The sequence below is a fragment of the Mus musculus genome, chromosome X, assembly GCF_000001635.26.
Source record: "Mus musculus strain C57BL/6J chromosome X, GRCm38.p6 C57BL/6J".
Classification (NCBI taxonomy): domain Eukaryota; kingdom Metazoa; phylum Chordata; class Mammalia; order Rodentia; family Muridae; genus Mus; species Mus musculus.
The window spans coordinates 3,677,216-3,703,733 of NC_000086.7; the positions used below are offsets into that span (position 1 = coordinate 3,677,216).

The 26,518-nt window shown below is 40.0% G+C and overlaps 1 protein-coding gene, 1 long non-coding RNA gene and 1 pseudogene across 2 annotated transcripts in view; 2 read left to right on the top strand and 1 right to left on the bottom strand.

Moving 5' to 3' along the window:
- Gm53053 overlaps positions 1-22,806 on the bottom strand; it is a 211,713-nt gene extending 188,907 nt beyond the window's left edge. The window contains exons 1-2 of the long non-coding RNA XR_001782873.1: positions 22,622-22,806; positions 20,508-20,644 (exon numbers count right to left, since the gene is read on the bottom strand). This is a non-coding gene — a long non-coding RNA (Uncharacterized LOC108168496). The remainder of the gene's footprint in view (positions 1-20,507; positions 20,645-22,621) is intronic.
- Gm14361 (predicted gene 14361) lies at positions 19,276-20,143 on the top strand (annotated as a pseudogene).
- Positions 22,807-23,017: 211 nt separating the features above from the next.
- Btbd35f18 (BTB domain containing 35, family member 18) lies at positions 23,018-24,977 on the top strand. The gene has a single exon (NM_001085545.1). The coding sequence runs from the start codon at positions 23,103-23,105 to the stop codon at positions 24,597-24,599; it is 1,497 nt and encodes a 498-aa protein (NP_001079014.1). The 5' UTR covers positions 23,018-23,102; the 3' UTR covers positions 24,600-24,977.
- The last annotated feature ends 1,541 nt before the right edge of the window (positions 24,978-26,518 follow it).

Sequence of the window (26,518 nt, forward strand, 5' to 3'; positions counted from 1 at the left end):
CAGGCCCATGGGGGGGTGGCGCAACAGTTCAACAGGACAGACCACCTGGAGCTCCCTGGGGACTGGATCACCAACCAAAGAGTACACATGGAGGGACCCACGGCCCCAGCCACATATGTGGCAGTGGATGGCCTTGCTGGACATCAGTGGGAGGAGTGGCCCTTGGTCCTGGTAAGGCTTGACAATGCCTTAGTATAGGGCAATTCCAGGGTGGGGAGGTGGGAGTGGGTGGGTGGGTGGATGGGTGGGGAAGCACCCTCATAGAAGCAGGGAGAGGGAGGATGGAATAGGGGGTTTCCAGGGGGAAACCGTGAAAGGAGATAACATTTGAAATGTAAATAAATAAAATATCCAATAAAAAGAAAGAAAGGAGGTCTGACATATTCTACCTAATGTTTTTTAAAATTTTGAATTTTTCTTTTTTAGTTAAAGAAACAGTATTCCTATACTCATAATTATTATTTTCTTGAGACAAGGTCTCACTAAATAGCCAGTTCTGGCCTGTTACTCTCTGTAGATTAGGCTGTGCTTGAACTCAGAGATATTCTTTCATCTGCCTCCTTAGTACTGAGATTAAAGGCTGCTCCACAACTTCCAGCCTCATATACTCACTTTTTAAAAGTTCCCTTTAAACAAGCTAGTTTATTTATCTTCTCTTATGGTGAAACTTTCTTTGCAATGGAGACAGGAAGATTATCAGGAAGTCAGAATTGTTATGGCCCCATTTGATGAGGGTCCAACATCTTTCAATATATGTTTTTGCTTTCTGAGATGAGATAAGTGGGGAGTTCACAGTTGACCTCAATAGTCTACAGAGTTAAACAGTACTTTAAGTATTTACTCCATAAACTATAATCCATTTAAAATTGGGCTTTGATATGGTATTCAATTTACAAGCTGTGCCAAGTGAAATCATATTTTCTCTAGCCACAAATTATGTATCGCCATTGTCCAATAAAATTCATATTTCAATAAATCATATCTGTCAATATTTTTCTCCATTATCAAGGTTGAGAAGAGTTGGGCATGCAATAAACCTTTAAGTTTTTTTCCCAAGGTGGTTTACAGTTATCCTCTGCATGTGGAAGAAGGTACAGAAGGCAGGTAGTCCAATTTGTGTTTTGACAACTATAAAAGAGATATTTGACCTCCATCTTTTATGATTAGTGTGTCTGTATCTCACATAGTTATAAACAATTAAAATGCATTCTATTTTCCTTTGAAACGCAACTATGGCTTCATGTTGAACTATGTTGCAATTCAATCAGAGATGAACGTCATAAGAGTAATAGCGTTCCAGAGATAGCCCTGCTTCTCTAAGGCAATAGAAGATATTAAGAGATGTATGGTTGCCGGTTGTTAGAAAGAAAAGAATTCTTTGCACTGGCTGGGGTAGTTTGAATGAAAATGGCCCTTATAGTCTCACAGAGAAAGGCATAATTAGGAGGTGTGGCCTTGTTGGAGTAGGTGTGTCACTGGCTTTGAAGTTTCAAATGCTCCAGCTAGGACCAGTGTCATTCATTCTTCCTGCTGCCTGCCAATCTGGATGTAGAACTCTCACTACTTCTCCAGCACCTGTGCCTGTGTTCCAGCATGCTTCCCACCATGATGAGAATGGACTAACCCTCTGAACCGGTAAGCCAGCCCCTATTAATTGCTTTCTTTTATGAGACTTAGCATTGAGAGCATAATAATGATGTCTCTTCAGAGCAATAGAAAAACCTAAGTTATTGATGCATGTCTTGTATCTGCCTCCAGTAATGCCAAGAAAAAGAAAACTCTGAACATATCTGTTTAATCCCAATACATCCACAAAGTAAGATTTATTGACTGTGTGCTTAACAATAAATGTTAGTCTAAATAGACCTTTCCATTTTTATCAGTTTAGCTTGGAATGTAGGGAATAGTGTCATGCATTGCACACACACGTTGAACATTTCCTGTATATATGGATCTCTAATTTACTCAGATAGAATTCAAGTATAAGCCTTATATTGTACATAAGGCAATTTGAACAGTGAAATGTATTTTATATGTGACAAACCTTAGATTCACTACCCACTGGTGCATTACCAAAAACCCATTTCTTAACTCTCCGCAATTCTAACATAAATTCCCTAGAGAGTTTTAAAGCAGCTAAAGCCTAAAACAAAAGACTTATTGTCGTTTTCGATCACTTTCTTATTATCCATTGGGCATTTCATCACCATCAGATAACGAAATCTGGAAAGTAAAACCTGAAACTGTGATCTACAGTTTTCCTTTGGAGTCTATCTGAAGAAAATCATTAAAAGATCCAGAAAACTGAGAAAAATTCCATTAGAGTGCACACAGTAAATAATAGCAAATTGCATGACATACTTGGGAGACACACAAGAAATACAATTAATTTTAACCCCAATCAATAGCAAAACATCTGTCTAAGATGTAATTATATATTTCATTAATAATTATATTAGCCTAATAATAAAACAGTTGTTAAACAAGTTAAGTGTTTCTAATGTGATCCTATTTAAATATAATAAGCTTAACTGCATAAATGCCAAAAATATCTCTTTCTCTCACTCAAGGTAAAGGCAAAATTCACCTGTAGAGTTTGTAACCTGCAGAGCTTTGAGCTTTCTGACTCCACTATGATTTCTAGAAAATCACCTCACAGTTCTCTGCCTCCCTCCATCAGTTCCAGCCACGCCTCTATCCCAGCTGCTTCTCCTCATGCATGCAAGGTCTTCTCTGACAACTGAGCCTCAGCAACTGTCATCACTTTAGCTGGAATGCATATTTCTCTTGACTGCTGCTGGAGGCCACACTCTACCTGAATGTTTTCATTCCACACCCAAAGGTTCCTTGATAACTTTCCTGGCTATTCTGACTCTCTGAAAAGAATGCTCACCCTGGAATTTCATTTCCTTGAAGCTAGGCCTTGTCATGCTCCCTCTTATCACTTACCAATATGAAAATATTTCATACTGACTTAATAGCTACATGGCTATATGGCTCATTTCCCACACTAGGCTGAGAACTCCATGAGGATAAGATCTGTTCATTTGCTGCCTCTGGTCCTTGCAGTGTCCAAAACACTGCATGGCAGAGACCACTCACAGTGTTTATGGGACAGAGGTAAAACAAGTGAACTGAGTGATAATCCGTAGGGTTGAGCATGTAAAATTACACAGGCATGCCTGGGTCTAGCCATATAGCTACCTACTAATGCACTTCCCACCAGGGTCTAGGCTTGCAGGGCAGGGTGAAGTAGGGCAACTGGAGGCATGGCCAAGAGAAATCTTTCCAAGGTTGAAATGACCTTTCCATATACCAGGGTGATTTTATCCTTTTTTAGAATGTGAGGCCTATTCCAAAGCCGTTACATGATATGAACTTTAAATGTTGCTTTATTTCCACAGATAGCGGACTGAGATGAGAGCCGTTCCCAAGCTCTTCAGATGCACAGTTTGGGCAGACAGTTTCTCTTTTATAATTATCTCTTGTTCAAGGCTTGGAAGCTTCTAGCCTCCACACAGTATAATCTTCCAAGCTGAAGGTTTTCATTCAACTTCGCTCAGCTCCTCAATAAGTTGCTCTGCTTGGCATCATACAGTGGTGGCAGTCTGTTCTAATCTTCTGGCTAATTCTCATTCTCTGGCTCATCCTGTCATCCTCTGTGTCTAGCTTGTTCTCTCTGCAAACTGTCTCTGTAAAAATGTCCTGGGAAAATTGCCTCACAGGCACACATAACAAGACGACGAACACCACCACCACCACCACCAACTATGTCTAGCTCTAGCTTGTTCTCTCTCCCTGTGATGTTCTTAAGTTACCTTTCTTTCTGTGCCCTTCCAGCAACCTTGAGCAGGCTAAATCAGACCTTGTTTTGCCACAGTTGCCTAGCCCATATAGGGTGGAGTCTTCCAACCTAGGTGATATCTATAGTCTTGCCACATATGCAGCTTCCTGCAAGAAAACACTACCTGCTGATCAGCTGAGGTTGTTTTCCTGAGGATATTCTGGCAAAGTGAGGGATGGGTTCCCCCCTTTAAATTAAGACTTATGAATTAAGCATTGGGCCTTGATCAAAACTTTGTCTTGGTCTCATTTGTCTCTCATCCCATCCATCCCCAGCTCTCCTTCCAGGTACCCACTTCTCCATGGATGCTGGCAGCTACATCATTCCTGTGCTGTTCTCCTGAGATGGGTGTATCTTCTGTCTGAGTCATTCTGACAAACCTTGCTCTAATTTGTTAGTCTTCTCTTGTAGCGCCCGCTCTCGACCAGCAAGAACGATGCGACCACCAGTCCTTCTAACAGCAGTTTATTCAGTCCTGATTCTTCTTGTTTATATCTCCCCAAACCCTGGGCCTCTCACTCCTTTTATACTCTCTCTCATCCACGCACCGCAGGCCACGCCCCCTCGCCAGTCACGAGGCTTCAGCTAATCAGGTCAGCAGGGGCAAATCTCCACCAAATTGGATTCACCTGTATCCTGGTACACCTGCGCAGCACTCAAGATGTTTGTGTCTTATATGAGAAAGTCAGGTGCAAGTCATATGACTTAGCTGCAGTCCCTGGCGCCTTTGGGACTGCCGCCACACCCGCTCCCCACATTCTCTCAATCAAATGTCACTTGCAAACATAATGGTTTCCTTCTACAAATTAAACTTACCTACATTGTTTGCTATTAAAGGTGTAAGGGCCTGACAATATTCTAGACAGATCATACAGTAATCTAGAATATCTACTTTCCAGCCAGATTATATAGACCCAGAAAAATTTTAGCTATGATCTCTTGCCAGAGCAGCCATGTTATTGGGTATGAACTTATCAAAAGTCAAATTGGGGAGCCCTCTCAACCAGTCCAAGCTGCCTGGAGCAGCCTGCGATTCCTGAGGGACCTCTATTCTCCTACCACCTCTCCTCTACCTTCATCAGACTCGTGGATGATAGAGGATAGCATCACTTTTTCCACCCAGCTTCTCTGCTTGCTGAACCCCATGGGCCAAGCCAAGCTGCCTTGAACAGCCTGCTATCTGAGAGAGACTCCTACTCTCCCACCACCTCTCCCCCCCCTTCATCAGACTCCTGAACCATTCCTGAAAGCTTCCCTTCCCTGACCCATTTTCATTGCTATCAGAGCCCTCTGGGCCAAACCAAGCTGCCCTGAGCAGCCTCTTATCTAAGGGAGAACTACATTCTCCCGACATGTCTCCACCCAACTCCAGCAAACCTGATGTTCCTGAACCATACAGACCACAGATCCAGAAACATTAATAAGAATAATAGGAATGGAAGAGGTGAAGAATCCCAGCTCTAAGGTCCAAAAACATATTCTCAACAGAATTATAGAAGAAAACTTTCCCAACCTAAAGAAAGAGATACATATAAATATAACACCTTATAGAATGCCATTAGATGGGACGGGGAAAAAAAAAAAGCCCTCACAGACAATAATAATCAAAACACAAAATCTACAGAACAAAGAAAGAATATTAAAAGCAGCAAGAGCAAAAGGTCAGGTAACATATAAATGTGAAAACAGGATCCATCATTGTGCTGCAAACAAGAAACACATCTCAGCCATAAAAATAGACATTACCTCAGAGAAAATGGCTTAATTTTTTCCAAACAAATGGACCCAAGGAGCAAGCTGATATAGCTACTTTAGCATCTAATTAAATAGACTATCAACAAGATGAACCAAAAGGCACAAGGAAAAGCAAAAGAGACAGGGAAGGATACTTCATATTCATCAAAGAACAAAAATGGATCAAAATGATATGTCAATTCTGAACATCTATGCCCCCCAAATAAGGGTACCCACATTTGTAAAGGAAATATTGCTAAAACTTAAATCATACATAGATACCCACACATTATTACTGGGAAACTTCAACACTCCACTCATACCAATTGACAGGTCATTCAGATAAAGACTAAACAGAGAAATAATAAAACTAACAGATATAATGATTCAAAAGGACATGACAGACAACTATAGAATATTTCACCCAAACACAAAAGAATATACCTTATTCTCAGCACATCCTGGATCTTCGTCCAATATTGACCATATAGTCAGTCACAAAGGAAGCCTCAACAGATATAAGAAAATTAAAATAAAACCTTGTATCTTATGAGACCACATGGATTAAAGTGGACTTCAACAACAACGGAAACAATGAGAAAATTTACACACTCATGGAAATTGAACAACTGTCTACTCAATGATGTCTAGTAAATCTCCAGCCCAGAAAAGCTAGGGCAAAGAAATCACAACTCAATTAATAGGAATACAAGCTACATTCCTAGATTGGGCAGATCTATCACTGCATCACTAAATTCCCCATTTATGAGATTCCTTATAACTTTTGATTTTTCCAGGCCACATTGTTCTGCACTATTGTCTTTGCACCTACTCCTCTCCCTCCTCCTCCATAGTCGTCTCTCCCTTCCTCTCTCCCTTCTTTTCCCAAATTTGCAGCTCCACCTTCCCTTCTACTGCCCAGTCACCTGCTCTACCCTTTATTTTACCAGTTAAAATGGGGAGAAGGGACACAAGAAGTCACCTATGATAAATGATTCACTCCTCATCTGCAACACCCCCAGGACAGCAAAATTAGAATCAAAATAGATTACCACGGCTATCCAGAACACAATGATCTCTGAGTCAGGGAAGAAATAGAAAACAAAGAATTTCTGGAATTCAATGAAAATGAAGGCACAACATACCCAAATTTATGGGACCCAATGGAAGCAGTGCTAAGAGGAAAGTTCAAAATATTATGAGCCTCCATAAAGAAATTAGAAAGTTCCCATACCAGGAATTTAAAAGTACACCTGAAAGCTGTAGGAAAAAAAATAAGAAGCAAGGACACATAACAGAAGTAGAGGGTAGGAAATAATAAAAATCAGGGCTGAAATCAATCTGTTAGAAACAAATAAAACAGTACAAAGAATCAACAAAACCAAGAGCTGGTTCTTTGAGAAAATTAGCAAGTTATCCAAATCTTTATCCAAACTAACCAAAAGGTAGAGAGACAATACCTGAATAAACAAAATCAGAAATGCAAATGGAGATCTAACAAAAGACACTGAACAAATTCAAAGAATCATTAGGTCTTGCTTGAATAACCTGTATTCAACCAAAAGGGAAAACCTTAATGAAACAGATGATTGTCTAGACAGATATCATATATCAAAGTTAAATCAAGATCAGCTAAACTATATAAACAGCCCTATAACCCTTAAACAATTAGAAGCAGTCATCAAAAGTCTCTCAACCAAAAAGCCCAGGTCCATATGGTTTTAGTGCACAATTCTATATGACATTCAAAAAAGAGCTAATTCTAACACTCCTCAAACTATTTCACAAAATAGAAACCGAGGGTCTATTGCCAAACTTATTCTATGAAGCCATAGCCACCCTGATTTCTAAACCACACAAAGACTAAAAGGAAAAGGAATTTAAGGACAATTTATTTTATGAACATTGATGCAAGAAAACTTAATAAAGTACTCACAAACTGAATCTTGGAACACATCAAAAACATGATCCATCAAGAAGAAGTAGGCTAGATCAGTGGCCCAATACCTGCCCAAATGTAACAGCCTAGTTACCTCCCAGAAGTTCCAAAGTAAGGAAAGAAACAGGGGACTCTCTTACTCAAATTTCCACACAGGCTGGAACATGTACACAGCCCAGCTGACAGGGGACTTACCCCCCACTTCTACCTCAACCCCCAAGCTCCACTTTCCTTCGGCACCTTTTGCTCACCAGGGTCAGATCAGTGGCCCAATACCTGCACAAATACTACAGCCTGGAAACATCCCAGGAGCTCCATAGTAACCAAGGGCACAGGACATCTTAAGTAAAAGGGGCACAGGATTTCTGAAGTAACCAGAGACACAGAAGGTCTAACCTAACCAGAGGCACTGGAGGCCCACTCTAATCAGAGTCAACACTGCCTGTCTCCAAGGAGATCAGCCCTAACTCAGATTACAGAGCTCTCTGCCTCCAAGGAGACCAGTTACAATCAGAGACTCCCGGGCCAGTTAACACCAGTGAACCAGATGGCCAGAGTCAAGCAGAAGATCATATGTGGCAAACCCAATGCAATTTGGCACAATCAGAACCCAGTTCTTCCACCAGAGCAATCCCTGGATACTCTAACATGACTGAAAAGCAATATAGTGGCCTCACTTCCCATTTTTGAAGATGACAGACGCCTTTAAGGAAGATATAACAAACTCCCTTTAAAGAAACAGGAAAACAAAGGCAAATAGGTAGAAACAAACAAATCCCTTAAAGAAATACTGGAAAATATGAGAGAGCAGGTAAAGGAGTTGAATAAAACAGTCTTAGAACTATAATTTGAAATAGAAACAATATGGAAACAACAAAATGTGGAAACCCAGGAGATGGACAACTTAGACAAGATATCAGGAGTTACAGATGCAAATATTACCAACAGAATATGAGAGATAGAATAGAGAATCCTAGGCATAGAAAATACAAAGTTTAAAAAGCTTCAAACCCAATGGAGGAGCTAGAGAATGTACCTAAGGAGCTGAAGGTGTCTGCAACCCTATGGGTAGAACAACAATATGAGCTAACCAGTATCCCGGAGCTCTTGTCTCTAGCTGCACATGCAGCAGAAGATGGACTAGTCAGCCATCAATGGGAAGAGAGGCCCCTTGGTCTTGCAAACTTTATATGTCCCAGTACAGGGGAACACAAGGGCCTAGAATTTGGAGTAGGAGGGTAGGGGAGCAGGGTGGGGAGATTGTATAGGGGACTTTGGGATGACATTTGAAATGTAAGTGAAGTAAATAGCTAATAAAAAAATGAAAAAAAAAGTTCCAACTCCAAAATGTCCAGGAAATACATGAAACAATGAAAAGACCAAACCTAAAAATAATAGGAATAGAAGAGGGTGAAGAATCCGAGCTCAAAGGGCCAGAAAACATCTTCAACAAAATCATAGAAGAAAACTTCCCTAACCTAAAAGAAGAGATGGTCATAAATGTACAAGAAGCCTACAGAACACCAAATTAATTGGACCAGAAAAGAAAATCCTTTCATCACAAAATAATCAAAACACTAAATGCACAGAAACTGTTAAAAGCTGTAAGGGGGGAAGGCCAAGTAACATATAAAGGCAGACCTGTATGAATTGCACCATACTTTGCAACAGAGACTCTAAAAGCTAGAAGATCCTAGACAGATATCATCCAGACCCTTAGAGAACATATATGCCAGCACAAGCTAATATACCCAGCAAAATATTCCAAAACCATACCAAATTTAAATAATAGCATCTTTTTACTAATCCAGCCCTACAGAGGATACTGAAACAAAATTTCCAATACAAGGAGGGTAACTACACCCAAGAAAACATAAGAAACTAAACATATCACAACAAACCCAATAGAAGAGAATCATAAACACGGAATACCATCTCCAACAACAAAAATATCAGGAACTAATAATCATCTGTCTTTAATATCTCTTAACATCAATGAACTCAATTGCCTAATAAAAAGGATCTGGCTAAAGACTGGATACATAAGCAGGATATAGCCCTTAGCTTCATATAAACAATAAACCTCAGTGACAAACAAACCTCAGAGTAAAAGGCTGGAAAAAAGTTTTGCAAGCAAACAGTCACAATAACCAAGCTGGAATAGAGTGTGGCTGTGGGCAGTGAGAGGAAGCCTGGTAAGGTTGAGCTAAGGTTTAAAGCCCTGGGGACCCTGAAGGGACAGTAGAAGCTTTGCCTGCTTCCGGACCAGGACACTGTCATGTAGCCACACTCTTGCTTTAGAGAGGTTTGTGGCTTTCAGTCATATAGATACAGCACCCCAATCCTTCCCACATGTAGATGAGATATCCCCGTCCTCATAGACCAAGCCAATAGTAAACACCTACTGTCATACTGTGAACCACCACAAGACTGTATATAAAAATCCTATTGAGAATAAATAAAGGAGTGAGAATTACTCTGTCATTATCAGAGAGCCTCTGTCATAAGAGTTGTAAGACCACCACCAGGGAAAGGACCTGCTCTCCCAAAATATCACAAGTAGCTCCCCGCCACCTCTCCCAGGCTAGTCAACCTCCCACCAGCTCAGCCAGGGATTACTCAGCATAGAGCATCTTGGAGCAACAAAAGCGACGGCAGTGGTGGATACAGCTGCATTAGTGGAAACAGAAGAGACAATTCCTCCTTCCTGGTAGCATTCTCTCCCCTTCTCCTGAACCCTCAGACCTGTTTAGGCCAAAGATCTTCAGGGAAAGCTTACAGTACACAGGCCTACATCATAGACATCCTAACATCCAAAAAATAATATTTCAGCCACAAATAGTAGAAAAAAGTGAGGAAGAATTCATATCCATCAAAGGAAAAAATCCACCAAAAAACAAAGTCTCAATTCTGAGCATATATACCCCAAATGCAAGGGCACCCACATCCATAAAAGAAATTTTACTAAAGCTCAAAACACACATTGAACTTCACGCAATAATAGTGGGAGACTTCACCAGTCTACTCTCACCAATCGACAGGTCATTGAAAAAGAAAATAAGGAGCCAGCCACCATCCGGACCAGAGGACAGGTGTCCGCCTGGCTCTGAAGGCCTCAGCCTCAGGAGCAGTGGTCGCCACCTTGGTTCCCGGACTCCGCCGAACTTAAAAAATTAGTCTGAACAGGTGAGAGGGTGCACCACAGACCCAGACAGCTTCTGGGACAGGCAGAGGCACAGAGCCACTGAGTCAGCACTCTTTGCGGGCCACAGACAGCCGGCCACCGTCCGGACCAGAGGACAGGTGTCTGCCTGGCTCTGAAGGCCTCAGCCTCAGGAGCAGCGGGCGCCACCTTGGTTCCAGGCCTCTGCTGAACTTAGGAATTTAGTCTGCACAGGTGAGAGTCTGCACCACAGAATCTGACAGCTTCTGGGACCTGCCAAAGCAACACAGCTTCTGAGAAAGGTCCTGTTTTGGGCCTTCTTCTTCGGCCAGGAGAGGTCAAAACACAAGATATCTGTGCACCTTCCCTGTAAGAGAGCTTGCCAGCAGAGAGTGCTCTGAGCACTGAAACTCAGAGGAGAGAATCTGTCTCCCAGGTCTGCTGATAGACGGTAACAGAATCACCAGAAGAACAATCTCTAAACAGAGTCAACTATAACAACTAACTCCAGAGATTACCAGATCTTGAAAGGTAAACGTAGGAATCTTACTAACAGGAACCAAGACCACTCACCATCATCAGAACCCAGCACTCCCACTTCACCCAATCCAGGGCACCCCAACACACCCGAAAACCTAGACCCAGATTTAAAAGCATATCTCATGATGATGGTAGAGGACATCAAGAAGGACTTTAATAACTCACTTAAAGAAATACAGGAGAACACTGCTAAAGAGTTACAAGTCCTTAAAGAAAAACAGGAAAACAAATCAAACAGGTAGAAGTCCTTACAGAAAAACAGGAAAAAACATACAAACAGGTGATGGAAATGAACAAAACCATACTAGACCTATAAAGGGAAGTAGACACAATAAAGAAAAATCAAAGAGAGGCAACACTGGAGATAGAAAACCTAGGAAAGAAAACTGGAACCATAGATTCAAGCCTCAGCAACAGAATACAAGAGGTGGAAGAGAGAATCTAAGGTGCAGAAGATTCCATAGAGAACATTGGCACAACAATCAAAGAAAATGGAAAATGCAAAAAGATCCTAACTCAAAATATCCAGGAAATCCAGGATACAATAAGAAGACCAAACCTATGGATAATAGGAGTGGATGAGAATGAAGATTTTCAATTCAAAGGACCAGCAAATATCTTCAACAAAATTTTTGAAGAAAACTTCCCAAATCTAAAGAAAGAGATGCCCATGAACATACAAGAAGCCTACAGAACCCCAAATAGACTGGACCAGAAAAGAAATTCCTCCCGACACATAATAATCAGAACAACAAATGCACTAAAGAAAGATAGAATATTAAAAGCAGTAAGGGAAAAAGGTCAAGTAACATATAAAGGCAAGCCTATCAGAATTACACCAGATTTTTCACCAGAGACTATGAAAGCCAGAAGAGCCTGGACAGATGTTATACAGACACTAAGAGAACACAAATTCCAGCCCAGGCTACTATACCCAGCCAAACTCTCAATTACCATAGATGGAGAAACCAAAGTGTTCCACGACAAAACCAAATTCACACATTATCTCTCCACGAATCCAGCCCTTCAAAGGATAAAACAGATAAAAACCAATACAAGAACAGGAACAACGCCCTAGAAAATACAAGAAGGTAATCCCTCAACAAACCTAAAAGAAGACAGCCACAAGAACAGAATGCCAACTTTAACAACAAAATTATCAGGAAGCAACAATCACTTTTCCTTAATATCTCTTAATATCAATGGTCTCAACTCCCCAATAAAAAGACATAGACTAACAAACTGGCTACACAAACAAGACCCAACATTTTGCTGCTTACCGGAAACTCATCTCAGAGAAAAAGGTAGACACTACCTCAGAATGAAAGGCTGGAAAACAATTTTCAAGCAAATGGTATGAAGAAACAAGCTGGGATAGCCATCCTAATATCTGATACGATTGACTTCCAACCCAAAGTCATCAAAAAAGACAAGGAGGGGCACTTCATTCTCATCATAGTTAAAATCCTCCAAGTGGAACTATCAATTCTGAATATCTATGCTCCAAATACAAGGGCAGCCACATTCATTAAAGAAACTTTAGTAAATCTCAAAGCACACATTGCACCTCACACAATAATAGTGGGAGACTTCAACACACCACTTTCACCAATGGACAGATCATGGAAACAGAAACTAAACAGGGACACAGTGAAACTAACAGAAGTTATTAAACAAATGGATCTGACAGATATCTACAGAACATTTTATCCTAAAACAAAAGGATATACCTTCTTCTCAGCACCTCATGGTACCTTCTCCAAAATTGACAACATACTAGGTCACAAAACAGGCCTCAACAGATACAAAAATATTGAAATTGTCCCATGCATCCTATCAGATCACCATGCACTAAGGTTGATCTTCAATAACAAAATAAATAATAGAAAGCCAACATTCACATGGAAACTGAACAACATTCTTCTCAATGATACCTTGGTCAAGGAAGGAATAAAGAAAAAAATTAAGGACTTCTTAGAGTCAATGAAAATGAAGCCACAACATACCCAAACTTATGGGACACAATGAAAGCATTTCTAAGAGGAAAACTCATAGCTCTGAGTGCCTCCAAAATGAAAATAGAGAGTGCATACATTAGCAGCTTGACAACACACCTAAAAGCTCTAGAACAAAAGAAATCAAATTCACCCAAGAAGAGTAGACAGCAGGAAATAATCAAACTCAGGGGTGAAATCAACCAAGTGGAAACAAGAAGAACTATGCAGAGAATCAACCAAAAGAGGAGCTGGTTCTTTGAGAAAATCAACAAGATAAACAAACCCTTAGCCAGACTCACTAGAGGGCACAGGGAAAGCATTCTAATTAACAAAATCAGAAATGAAAAGGGAGACATAACAACAGATCCCGGAGAAATCCAAAACACCATCAGATCCTTCTACAAAAGGCAATACTCAACAAAACTGGAGAACCTGGATGAAATGGAGAAGTTTCTAGACAGATACCAGGTACCAAGGTTGAATCAAGATCAGGTTAATGATCTAAACAGCCCGATATCCCCCAAAGAAATAGAAGCAGTCATTAATAGTCTCCCAACCAAAAAAAAAAGCCCAGGACCAGGTGGGTTTAGTGCAGAGTTCTATCAGACCTTCAAAGAAGATCTAATCCCAGTTCTTCACAAACTATTCCACAAAATAGAAACAGAAGGTACTCTACCCAACTCATTCTATGAAGCCACAATTACTCTGATACCTAAACCACAAAAAGACCCCACAAAGATAGAGAACTTCAGACCAATATCCCTTATGAATATTGATGCAAACATCCTCAATAAAGTTTTTGCTAACCGAATCCAAAAACACATCAAAACAATCATCCATCCTGACCAAGTAGGTTTCATCCCAGGGATGCAGGGATGGTTCAATATACAGAAATCCATCAATGTAATCCAGTATATAAACAAACTCAAAGACAAAAACCACATGATCATCTCGTTAGATGCTGAGAAAGCATTTGACAAAATCCAACACCCATTCATGATAAAAGTCTTGGAAAGATCAGGAATTCAAGGCCCATACCTAAACATGATAAAAGCAATCTACAGCAAAACAGTAGCCAGCATCAAAGTAAATGGTGAGAAGCTTGAAGCAATCCCACTAAAATGAGGGACTAGACAAGGCTGCACACTCTCTTCCTACCTATTTAACATTGTACTTGAAGTCCTAGCCAGAGCAATTAGACAACAAAAGGAGATCAAGGGGATACAAATTGGAAAGGAAGAAGTCAAATTATCACTTTTTGTAGATGACATGATTGTATATATACGTGACCCTAAAAATTCCACCAGAGAACTCCTAAGCCTGATAAACAGCTTCAGTGAAGTAGCTGGATATAAAATTAACTCAAACAAGTCAATGGCCTTTCTCTACACAAAGGACAAACAGGCTGAGAAAGAAATTAGGGAAACAACACCCTTCTCAATAGACACAAATAATATAAAATACCTAGGCGTGACTCTAACTAAGGAAGTGAAAGATCTGTATGACAAGAACTTCAAGTCTCTGAAGAAAGAAATTAAACAAGATCTCAGAAGATGGAAAGATCTCCCATGCTCATGGATTGGCAGGATCAATATAATAAAAATAGCTATCTTGCCAAAAGCAATCTACAGATTCAATGCCATCCCCATCAAAATTCCAACTCAATTCTTCAACGAATTAGAAAGGGCAATCGGCAGATTCATCTGGAATAACAAAAAACCTAGGATACCAAAAACTCTTCTCAAAAATAAATGAACCTCTGGTGGAATCACTATGCCAGACCTAAAGATGTACTACAGAGCAATTGTGAACAAAACTGCATGGTACTGGTATAGAGACAGACAAGTAGACCAATGGAATAGAATTGAAGACCCAGAGATGAACCCACACACCTATGGTCACTTGATCTTCGACAAGGGAGCTAAAACCATCCAGTGGAAGAAAGACAGCATTTTCAACAATTGGTGCTGGCACAACTGTTGAAATGAAACAACTGAAATGGCTTCTCTGCCATTCAGTATTCCTCAGGTGACAATTCTTTGTTCAGTTCTGAGCCCCATTTTTTTATGGGGTTATTTGAGTACTACTCAGCTATTAAAAACAATGAATTTTTGAAATTCTTGGGCAACTGGATGTATCTGGAGGATATCATCCTCAGTGAGGCAACCCAATCACAAAAGAAGTTACTTTACATGCACTCACTGGTAAGTGGATATTATCCCAGAAACCTAGAATAACCAAGATACAACTTCCGAAACAGAAGAAAATAAAGAAGGAAGAACAATTCATGGATATTTCATTCCTCCCTAGAATAGAGAGTAAAGTATCCATTGAAGGAATTGCAGAGACAACGTTTAGAGCTAAGATGAAAGGATTGACCATCCAGAGACTGCCCCACCTGGGGGTCCATCCAATAATCAGCCACAAAATGAAGACACTATTGCATATGCCAGCAAGATTTTGCTGAAAGGACTCTGATATAACTGTCTCCTGTGAGGCTTTGCCAGTGCCTGGCAAATACAGAAGTGGATGCTCACAGTCACCTATAGGATGGAACACAGGGCCCCCAATATAGGAACTAGAGAACATACCCAAGAGCTGAAGGGGTCTGCAAGCCTATAGGTAGAACAACAATATGAACTAATCAGTACCCCCAGAACTCCTGTCTCTAGCTGTATATGTAGCAGAATATGGCCTAGTTGGCCATAATTGGGAAGAGAGGACACTTGGTTTAGCAAACTTTATATGCTCTAGTACAGGGGAAAGCCAGGGTCAAGAAGTGGGAGTGAGCGTGTAGGAGAGCAGGGCGGGGGTGGGTATAGGGAACTTTTGGGATAGCATTTGAAATGTAAATGGAGAAAATATCCAAAAAAAAAAAGAAGAAAAGAAAAAAATCGAGAATCCCCAAATGGGACCTCATAAAATTTCAAAGCTTCTATAAGAAAAAAATATACTACCAAGAAGACAAAAAGGCCTCTAACAGATTGGGAAAGCATCTTTATCAATCCTAAATCTGGGATAGGGTCTCATATCCAATATATACAAGGAACTCAAGCAGTGGAACTCCAGAGAAATCAAATAACCCCAGTAAAAATGTGGCACATACCTAAACAACGAATTCTCAACGGAAGAATACCAAATCACTGAGAATCACCTGAAAAAAGTACAACATCCTTAATCATCAGGGAAATGCAAATCAAAACAACCCTGAGATTTAACCTCACACAAATCAGAATGGCTAAAATCAAAAATTCAGTTGATAGCAGATGCTGGCGAGGATGTGGAGAAAGAGGAACACTCCTCCATTTCTGCAAACTTGTACAACCACTCTGGAAATCAGTGTGGCAGTTCCTCAGACAATTGGGCATAGTTCTATCAGAAGATCCAGCAATACCTCTCCTGGGAACATACCCAGAAGATGTTCCAAGTGGCAATAAGAACACATGCTCCACTATATTCATTTAATTGTAATAGCCAGAAGCTGGAAAGAACCCAGATGTCCCTCCACAGAGGAATGGATACAGAAAATGTGATACATTTACACACTGGAGTAGTACTCAGCTATTAAGAACAATGAATTTATAAAATTCTTAGGCAAATGGATGGATCTGGAGGATAACATCGTGAGTGAGAGAACCCAATCACAAAAGAACTCACATGATATGCACTCACTGATAAGTTCTTATTAGCCCAGAAACTTAGAATACCCAATATATAATTTGCAAAACACATGAAACTCAAGATGAAGGAAGACCAAAGTATGGATACTTTGCCACTCTTTAAAATGGGGAACAAAATACCCATGGAAGGTGTTAGAGAGATAAAGTTTATTGCTGACATGGAAGGAAGGACCATCAGAGTCTGCCCCACCTGAGGATCTATACCATAATCAGCTACCAAACACAGACACTATTTGCGTATGCCAGCAAGATTTTGCTGACATGACCCTGATATAGGTGAGGTTATGCCAGTACCTGGCAAATATAGAAGTGGATGCTTAGAGTTATCTACTAGATGGAACACAGGGCCCTTAGTGGAGGAGATAGAGAAAGTACCCAAGGAGCTGAAGGGGTCTGTAACCCTATTGGAGGAACCACAATATGAACTAACCAGTACCCCCTGAGCTTGTGTCTCTAACTGCATATGTAGCAGAAGATGGCCTAGTAGGCCATCATTGGGAGGAGAGGTCATTGGTCTTGCAAAGATTATATGCCCCAGTACAGGGGAATGCTAGGGCCAGGAAGTGGGAGTGGGTGCGTTGGAGAGCAGGACAGAGGAAGGGTATAGGGGACTTTCTGGATAGCATTTGAAATATAAATGAAAAAATATCAAATAAAAATTTTGTTAAAAAGCAAACAAAAGATTAGAAGGTAGACATAATCAAATCAGGTTTGAAATCAATTATGTTTAAGAAAGAGCACAACAGAAAGAATCAATGAAACTAAGAGTTTATTTAGAAAATCAGTAATATAAACAAATCTTTATCCAAAATAACTAACAGTCAAAGAGTACATCCAAATGAAATAAATCGAACAGACACTGAGAAAATCCAGATAACCATAAGAATATATTTGAAAAACCTGGACTCCAACAAATTGGAAATATCAAAAGAATTAGACAATTACTCTATATATATACCACATGTGTTGATAACATTTTCAAGACAGTGAGAGTGAAATTGAAGAAGATATCAGAATATGATAAGATCTGCTATATTCATGGATTAATAAAAATAGCAAACTAAAAATTACTATCCCGCCAAAGCAATCTACAGATTCAGTGTAATTCCCATCAAAATTCCAACACAAAATTTTCACAGATGTTGGAAGGACAAATTGCATCATCAAATGGAAGCACCAAAATTCCAATAGAGCTAAAACAATCCCAAACAACAAAAGAACTGCTGGAAGTATCACTATCCCTGCTTTCAAGTTATAATACAGAGGAAGTATTTCTTGCATGCTGAAGACATATGGATTCTGTTTTTGAATCTAGAATAATAAAAGCAAAATTATATTGACACAAAACCAGACAGATTTATTGAACATGAAACATAATTGTAGACATAGAGAAATCGTTACAATTATGGGCACCTTCTTTTTGATAAAGAAGTCAGAAATACACACTGCAAAAAGGACAACTTTGGCAAATGGTGCTGGTCACAGGAATGCAAATAGATCCACTTAGCATCCTGCACCCCAAAAAAGAAACCCACAAGAAAATCAAAGACCTAAACATAAAACCAGAGACACTGGTGTGATAGAAGAGAAAGTGGTGAATAGCATTGAACTCATTGGCACGGAAGACTTTCTAAGCAGAACACCTTTAGGCCAGGAAGTGAGACTTAAAAAAAAAAAAACTAATAAATGGTACCTCATGAAACAAAAGGGCTTGTGTAAAGCAAAGGACACTATCGCTCCATCAAGAAGGCAGCTTACAGAATTGGAAAATATTTTCACCAACTCCACATCTGATAGAGGACTAATATGCAAACTATATAAAGAACTGAAGATGTCAAGAAAAACAATTCATCCATCTTAAAAATTTGATGTTGATCTAAATAGAATTCTCCAATGAGGAAACTCAAATAGTTGAGAAACACTTAAAGAAATGTTCAACATCCTTAGCCATCTGGGAAATGCAAATGAGAACTACTTTGAGATTTCATTTTACACCTGTCAGTATGGCTAAGATCAACAACGCAAGGGACAGCTCATCCTGGGGATACAGTAAGGGGCACATTCATCAATGGTGGGAGTGAAACTTACACAGGTACTATGAAAGTCTGTGTGATAGTTTCGCTGGAAAATGGGAAAAGATCTACCCAAAATTGAGGTTTGCCACTCTTGGGCACATAGCCAAAGGATACTTCATCCTACCCAAGAGATATTTCCTCAACTGTGCTCACTGCTGCTCTGTTCACAAGAGCCAGAAACCAGAAACAACCTAGATTCCCCTAAAGAGAACATGGATAAAGACTGTCTAGTCTGTTTCCTCCCACTAGCACAGGTTTCTAGCAGCTCCTCTCTTAAAGGTTCACACTGACCACCAGTTCTCCCTGGATGATGATTTAACTGCCTTCCTTGTCAACAATGGTTCTGGTCTGGCAAATGCCTGGTTTGCTGGTTATGATGCTCCAGGGCCATCTACCCCTCCATTATGGGGTTGCCCTAGGCACCAGGGCATCACGGTGGGTAAGAGACAGAAGGACACCTTTGTGGGTACTGAGGCCCATTGCAAGAGAGGCATCCTGATCCTGAAGTACCCCCATTGGTCATGACATTGTCACGAACTGGTTCAATATGGAGAAGATCTGGCACCAAACATTCTACAACAAACTGCATGTGGTCCTCCAAAGGAACACTGTGCTGCTCACCATTCCCCCTAGAGCCCTAAGGCCAACTGTGAAAAGATGACCCACATCATTTTTGAGACTTATAAAACCACAACCATGTAAGTAGCCATCCAGTCTGTGCTGTTCCTCTAGGCCTCTGGTCATACCACTGCGATTTTGATGGAGCCCAGAGATGGGGTCACACAGAATGTGCACATCTATGAGATAATGTGCATATCTCTGCTCTCCTTGTGCCATCCCGTGTCTGGACCTAGCTGGCCTGTACCTGACAGACTACTACATGAAGTTCATGACCACATGTGGCTATAGTTCACCAAAAAGCTGGGAGGGAAATCATGCCTAATATCAGAGAGAAGCTGTGCTATGTTGCCTTAGACTTCCAGCAAGAGATGGCCACTGATGTGTTCTCTTCCTCAGCAGACAAGAGCTATAAGCATCCAGGTCATCACTATTGTCAATAAGCAGTTCTGCTGCCCTTAGGCTTTTGTTTAGCCTTCCTTCTTGGGTAATGGAATCCTGTGGCAACCACGAAACAACATTTAATTCCATCATGAAGTGTGACATTGACATTCTGTACATGTATAAATAATATTCAGATTTCTATAATCTCCCTAACCTATCTAGACTCCTGCCCACTTCTACAAACCTTTTAATCCCCCTAGTTCTGTTTCAGACATTGGTTTTGTTTGTTTGTGTTTGAGAATCCTAGAGTTTAACTAGGATTATCAGTATGACCATGAGCTCAAAACTCTTTCTTGGAGGCCAGATGCAGGACACTGGATCTGGATCACTGGATGTATGGAAGATAACGATTCTCTCTCCCTCAGAACCCACCAATATTTCACCAAAGGAGGGAAAAGTTGAAAGAGTCCTTCCCTGGCCCATTATTTACTGTGAGGAGGTTTTAGTCATGGGTAGACTTTACATATACTCACAGGTGTTGGGAAGTCGTGACTGCACTGGTGGTCCTGTAGTGAAGAAAACAGATTCCATAGCCCTCCTCTTTATGGTCCAGTTTTTATATATTTTCTGCTCCTTTTTTTTTCCTCTGAGGATCCATGAGGGTTCATGCCTAAACAAGATAGTAATACCATTCAGCCATCTCTTATTATCGTGCTTTGAGCAGTTATGCATATTATTCCTCACTGTAGTTTATTGCGAAAAGGGCTTCTCTGAATGAATCTTGAAGTAGAATTTCCCCTAGATATAAACATAGATACTTAGAAGGGAGCTTGACACCTTGAGACTTTACATAAACAACAGGAATAAATTCTCCCCTAGGGCCAAAGGCATTTTCTATCCTCCTGTGGAACTGGCCTCAAATCTAATCACAGATACACTGGCTATCCCTATAACAGTGATGTCACTATTGTGTAGCTGGACACATCTTTCTTGGCAGATTGGTATTGTACATCATAAGGTTCATATCTGGGTAACTCTGTTGATGCCATTACTCTGCCAGCATCCTGAATAGCACAATCCAGAACTATGAAAGCTAACTAGATGGAAGGAAGTTTTCAGTTACATGCCAGCTCAATTTCTCTATATTTTACAACCACGATGTGGTTTGTCTTTTGTAGCAGGGTCTTATCATATATTCATGGTAGGCAAACAGAAAGAGTGTGAAGAACCTGTATTATTTTCAAGATTTCTGGGAACTTCCTGAACATACCTGGCATTGGGATTTTTTTTTTTTCGCTTGATTTTCAGCAGCAGTATTATGTAGACATACAGGCCATCTACCAGCTAAATATGTGTCTTTTGAGACTTTATCAATTTTATTATAAACAGTAAGTTTCCATGTGGATTTTCAAGTATATCCTTAGCTTTGTTTATCCCCTCATCCCACCAGCTTTTCTACCCTATCTCTACTTAAATTTTCCTCATAGGTTGAATATTCATATTAGTGATTGTACAAGTAATGGGCTTATGAGAGGACAAACACTTTCAAAACTTAAGCATTTCTGGGAATCTATTAGAGAAAAAAAGAATCAATATAATAATCTATCAAAAGGAGGTGGCCCTTGAGTGGGGTAAAACGCTCATGTTGCAACTGCAAGCCAATACTGATACTGACACTGTCAGGATCATACTTCCTAGTAACATTTATTGTGGTGAAACCTTCACTCTTCTCACAGATTATTCTTGTGATATCATCTAGGCATGACTAAAAGCAAACAAATTAAGGAATGTGACTTTTTATTACCCTTGAAACTATTATGAACTTAAGATTTCTGATTTCTTTGGAAAGTCGGGTACATTATATGGTGATTCTCTGGGAGAGAAAGGTTAAATGATGTTTTGCTAAGGCAGACACTGGTGAAAGGATGCTTTGATACTGAAGATGCACATGAAAGAAGGTTTGGCTGAGGCCAACACATGGGTGACAGGATGATTTGCTGAAGTAGACACAATTGAGAGGATGTTTTACAGAGGGAGATACAGGTTAGAAGATGTTTTGTTAAGACAGACTTGTGAGAGGAGAGGTGGTGTTAAGAAAGAATATAACTATGACCTCACAGACACTTGGAGGAGTGTCTTGCATTGGTTCACCTTGCTCTGCCTCGATAGACTTTGCTGGCCAGGCTCTGGGAATGGATTGCCAGCACAGAGGAATAAAAAGAAATATTTAAACATTAGACTTGGCTTCTTACAGATTGCAATTTATTAACAGTTAGGAGTCCATATAAAGTTAATATGTAAATGCAAATCAGTAAAACAAAACCATAAAACACGCATACATATGCAAGTTAAACAAATAACTAGATTTATAAGGAACTTTTAGAAATATATATATATATATATATATATATATATATATATATAGGCAAAGCATACACAGAAATTGTTGATATAGGCATACAACTACTTGCATGAAATACTTCTCATTAATCCTAATCAAAAGAGGCTAACAATAAAATTAGCAATAACAATGTTTACTGTTTATATTGGCAAAAGCAGTTAGTAAGTGCTTATCTCAAATACTACAGACATTTGAGTGCTCATAGTCAAGGGTCAAGGGTTGGAATATGTACAATCTTAAACACACATCAGGATGAATTTGGCCTGGTTGTTCTCTTTAAGGAAAAGAAAATTCAGCTGGCAAGGTTGAAAAACTAGGTGAACGAGGTTCTCCAGTTTGATGGAGGTCATCTTCAGCAAAATAGTGTGGCCCACTTAGAAATAGTGGGAGAAGGGAGAGGTGAGGGGAAAGGAGGAGCAGAATGGGAAAAGGAAAGGAAGAAGGAATTTAGGAATAATGGAAGGGAGGGAGGAAGGGAGATGGGAGGATGGTGGGGCAAATGTGCAAGGGAGGAAGGGGAAGGAGGAGGGAGAGGGAGGGGTTGCTATCAGGAGGCGGGGCCTGTGCTCAGGCAACACACATGTGGACAATGAAGAATGCCCTGCCTTCTCTGTGACGTCAGAATCTGTAGTAGAGAAACACAGAGAAGTCTAGGCAGGACTGGCAGACTACAGCAATGCCTCAACCAAGAAGCCTCTGCGAGAGCTTGTTCTAGGAATTTTCATCAATGGGGCTTTTAGTCAGCAGGGTCTTGAGATGCAGGGATTCCAGTCTGTTAGAGCCACAGCCAGAAGCCATAGCCGGAGCCAGCTACATTCCTGGCAGTCGCAAGCGAAAAAGAAACAGTTTGGAGGAGTTGGCAACAAGTTCTAATGTTCATGGACCTCAAAACCAGGGAATGTATCCACATCAAGTTCTCAACTACATCTACTGGAAAAGGGTTAAGATCTCATCTAATGATGCTTATCAAAACTTATTTTTGGACGGGCATGATAGCGACATTAAAATCCGTGCTCTGGGAAAAACATGGTGTTTACACAAAGTATTTTTATGTCAGTCAGGCTACTTTGCTAACATTCTCAAAGGTACTTGGAGAGAATCACACCATGGTGTTATAAATCTGATCATTAAGAATGAGGATATTGATACCCGATCTCTGCATTTTGTGTTTGGTGCTTTGTACACGGATGCGGATTTGTCAATAACACCTCTGGAAGTTCCTCAAGTTTTGGCAGCAGCATGCCTGCTTCGGGTGGATCAAGTAATTCAGCAGTGTGAAGGAATCATGAAAGAAACTATCAACAGGAACACTGTGTGCTCCTATTATTTGGCAGCAGAAACCTATAGATTAAAAGCTGTAAAGACGAGATGCTTTGAATGGCTTCTTTGCAATTTGATGGTACATCCAAGTGTGGCACTTTACAAGGAAGTAGACTTGAAGTTGATGTATCTTCTAGCACTGTCTTCTGACTTACTAGTCATGCAAAAGGAGATTGATGTATATACCACACTAAAAATATGGATGTTCCTTTATCTTAATCCATGCTGGAACGGAACCATGAAACAGCTTTTACAACACGCAAACAACTGGCTTTCCACCCACATGGCATATGTTGATAACATCAGTTTTCTTGAAAGTGAAGAAGGACTAATATTTCAACCAGTGTTTAAAAAGCTGAGATTTCAGCACATTATCTGTGACTTGACTTCCACAACTATTCTTGAACAAGATCGACTAATACCTATGGCATGGTTGTCACCCATTTACAAACAACAGTGGTTGACTTTGCTGCGAACACAAGAATATGGGGTAATTGGACCACAAGTTATCAATGAACAAGAACTTGAAGAATGCACCATGAGGTGTGGTACAATGATCCCCAAGGATGGAAGATATACTTGGAAGTGGTCAGTTGGACGACTTGGCTTTCCTTTACGTGTGACCTTTACCAGGCAGTGTGTAATTTTAAGGCAACGGTGTCAGAGGTGTGATGGTTCTGCTTGCCACAACCATATCCGAAATGTCATATTCAGAATAACTTTGGTGTGTTTTGATTCCAACAAAAGAGTAACTTTCAGAAAGACAACAGGTTATAAAATCCTCACCTTTGAATATAAGGAGGAGCAAATTGTAATGAAATTGGATAGTGATGTTCTAACCTTCCCTATGTGTATATTCTGCAATTTCCTTTTTGTAAACCTAGGAAATGCAGAAAACAAGTAATCTTATCAATTATTAGACTGTAAGTATTTTACAAGTATTGAATGGTTCATTTAATATGAAGGCTGTGTAATGACTACAGTGAAGAAGACCAAAAACAAATTCAATATTCTTTGGAGTCTAGTACCACCAGAAGTGACTGCTTCCCTCCATCACCTTATTTCCATGTATTTCTGAAGAAAACCTTTACTTCCAACAAAGTATTTGTCAAATCAAATAAACCTAATCTTCTGATTTAAATTTACCATCGAGATCCAAGCTTGGAATGGAAATAAGAGACTATATTTGCAAGGTAAAACATCTCAATCAATTTGTTAAGTAGATTTGGCCCTAGCTAAAATTGAGACAAAATAAAATCATGCCATTGTTGAAACTGTTGTGAACCAATGCATTCATTATGACATTATTATAAGACGTAAATCATTGGTTAAAAGGGAATATTTGAGATTACTCTCTGTGTGGGCTTTCAAATAACTAAATAATGTCGTTTGTGTTCGGAAAACATTTACTGCTGACTATGTCTAACTAACTATATATGCACACATACAGACATTTATCTTATACTTAAATTTCATGCCCTATCCTGGATAAGCAAGGGAATTATATATGCAATATATTTACATAGAACTATATATACTTATGTAATATATTTATGTATTGATGTAAGGGTAAATACCAAGAATCCAATTTGTGAAAGGGATAAACAAGATAGGAAATGGAAAATAGGCCTTCATGATACCTATCATTTGCTATCAAGGTATGAGCTGTATCATAGTATACTGATCAATTTCTCTGCCTTAATTTCTTTTACTGTTGCAGTGATTTTATGTTTTTAAAAAGACCTTATGAAATCACCTTAGGGGCAACAGTTTCAATTATCTCAGACTTTGAGTCTCTAGGCTTCTGCGGCAGGAGGTTGAAGAAACTGGTCACATCACACCTACAGTAGAAAGAGATCACCTTAATGCAAGTACATCAATAACTTTCTCCGTTGTGTAGAGTTCAAGATTAGAGTCAAGGAATAGTGCCACCCCGGATAGGTAGGTCTTCCCAAGTCACTTTATGCAATCAAGATAACCTCCAACAGGCATTCCCAGAGCCTGGACTCTCACATGATTGTAGATGCTGTCACCATTCTTCCTCTTGTCAACATGATACAGGAACACACCACTTTTAAGCCATAACCTAACAACCTTTGGTCTTCATAGGTTCACAACCATGGCATGGTACAAAATTCACTGTATCCAACTTTGAAAGTCCCATAAATAGTTCCCTTGTTCAATGTGGCTGGTTCTGTGCCAATGCCATGATGATTTTACTACTATAGCTTTGTAGTCTAATTTGAACTGGGAATGGAGTCCCCAGTTGTTCCTTTTTAATTCAGGATCGTTTTAGCTATCCTGAGTTTTCATTTTATTTTCTAGATGAAGCTGAGAGTTGTCCTTTCAAGGTCTTTACCTTATTTCTCTTGGTTACTAGGCCTCATGTGCTCATGATGCCTCCTAAGTTGACTAGGCTTCACCTATGTCTACTAGTACTCACATGTACACCATGGCTCATATGGATATTCCAGTTACCCACCATTACTGGGCCTCCCATGCATGCCAGGTACTGAAAAAGCCTTTCAGTCCTTCCAGGCTAAGGAAGCTAGAAACGTTTACCACATCTCCAGTGTTTACCAACCCTCTCATACTCACACAGCCACCAGGGTACTAGGATCCACCTGATTACAAAGCCTTCCATACTCTCCAGGCCTCCCTTGGTTAATGGCACTCACTTGCTTGCCAGGCCTCACATGATTACTAGGCCTCACTTGGCTACTAGGCCTCAAGTGGTTTCTAGGTTTTTCATGGTTTTGAGAGCTTCCATGTATACTAAGCTGCTCATACTAACCAGGCTCCCCCTGTACACCTGGCCTAACC

What these genes read in the sequence shown, in the direction of transcription:
- Btbd35f18 (NM_001085545.1), top strand. Translation starts at nt 23,103, where the DNA reads ATGGGGCTTTTAGTCAGCAGGGTCTTGAGATGCAGGGATTCCAGTCTG.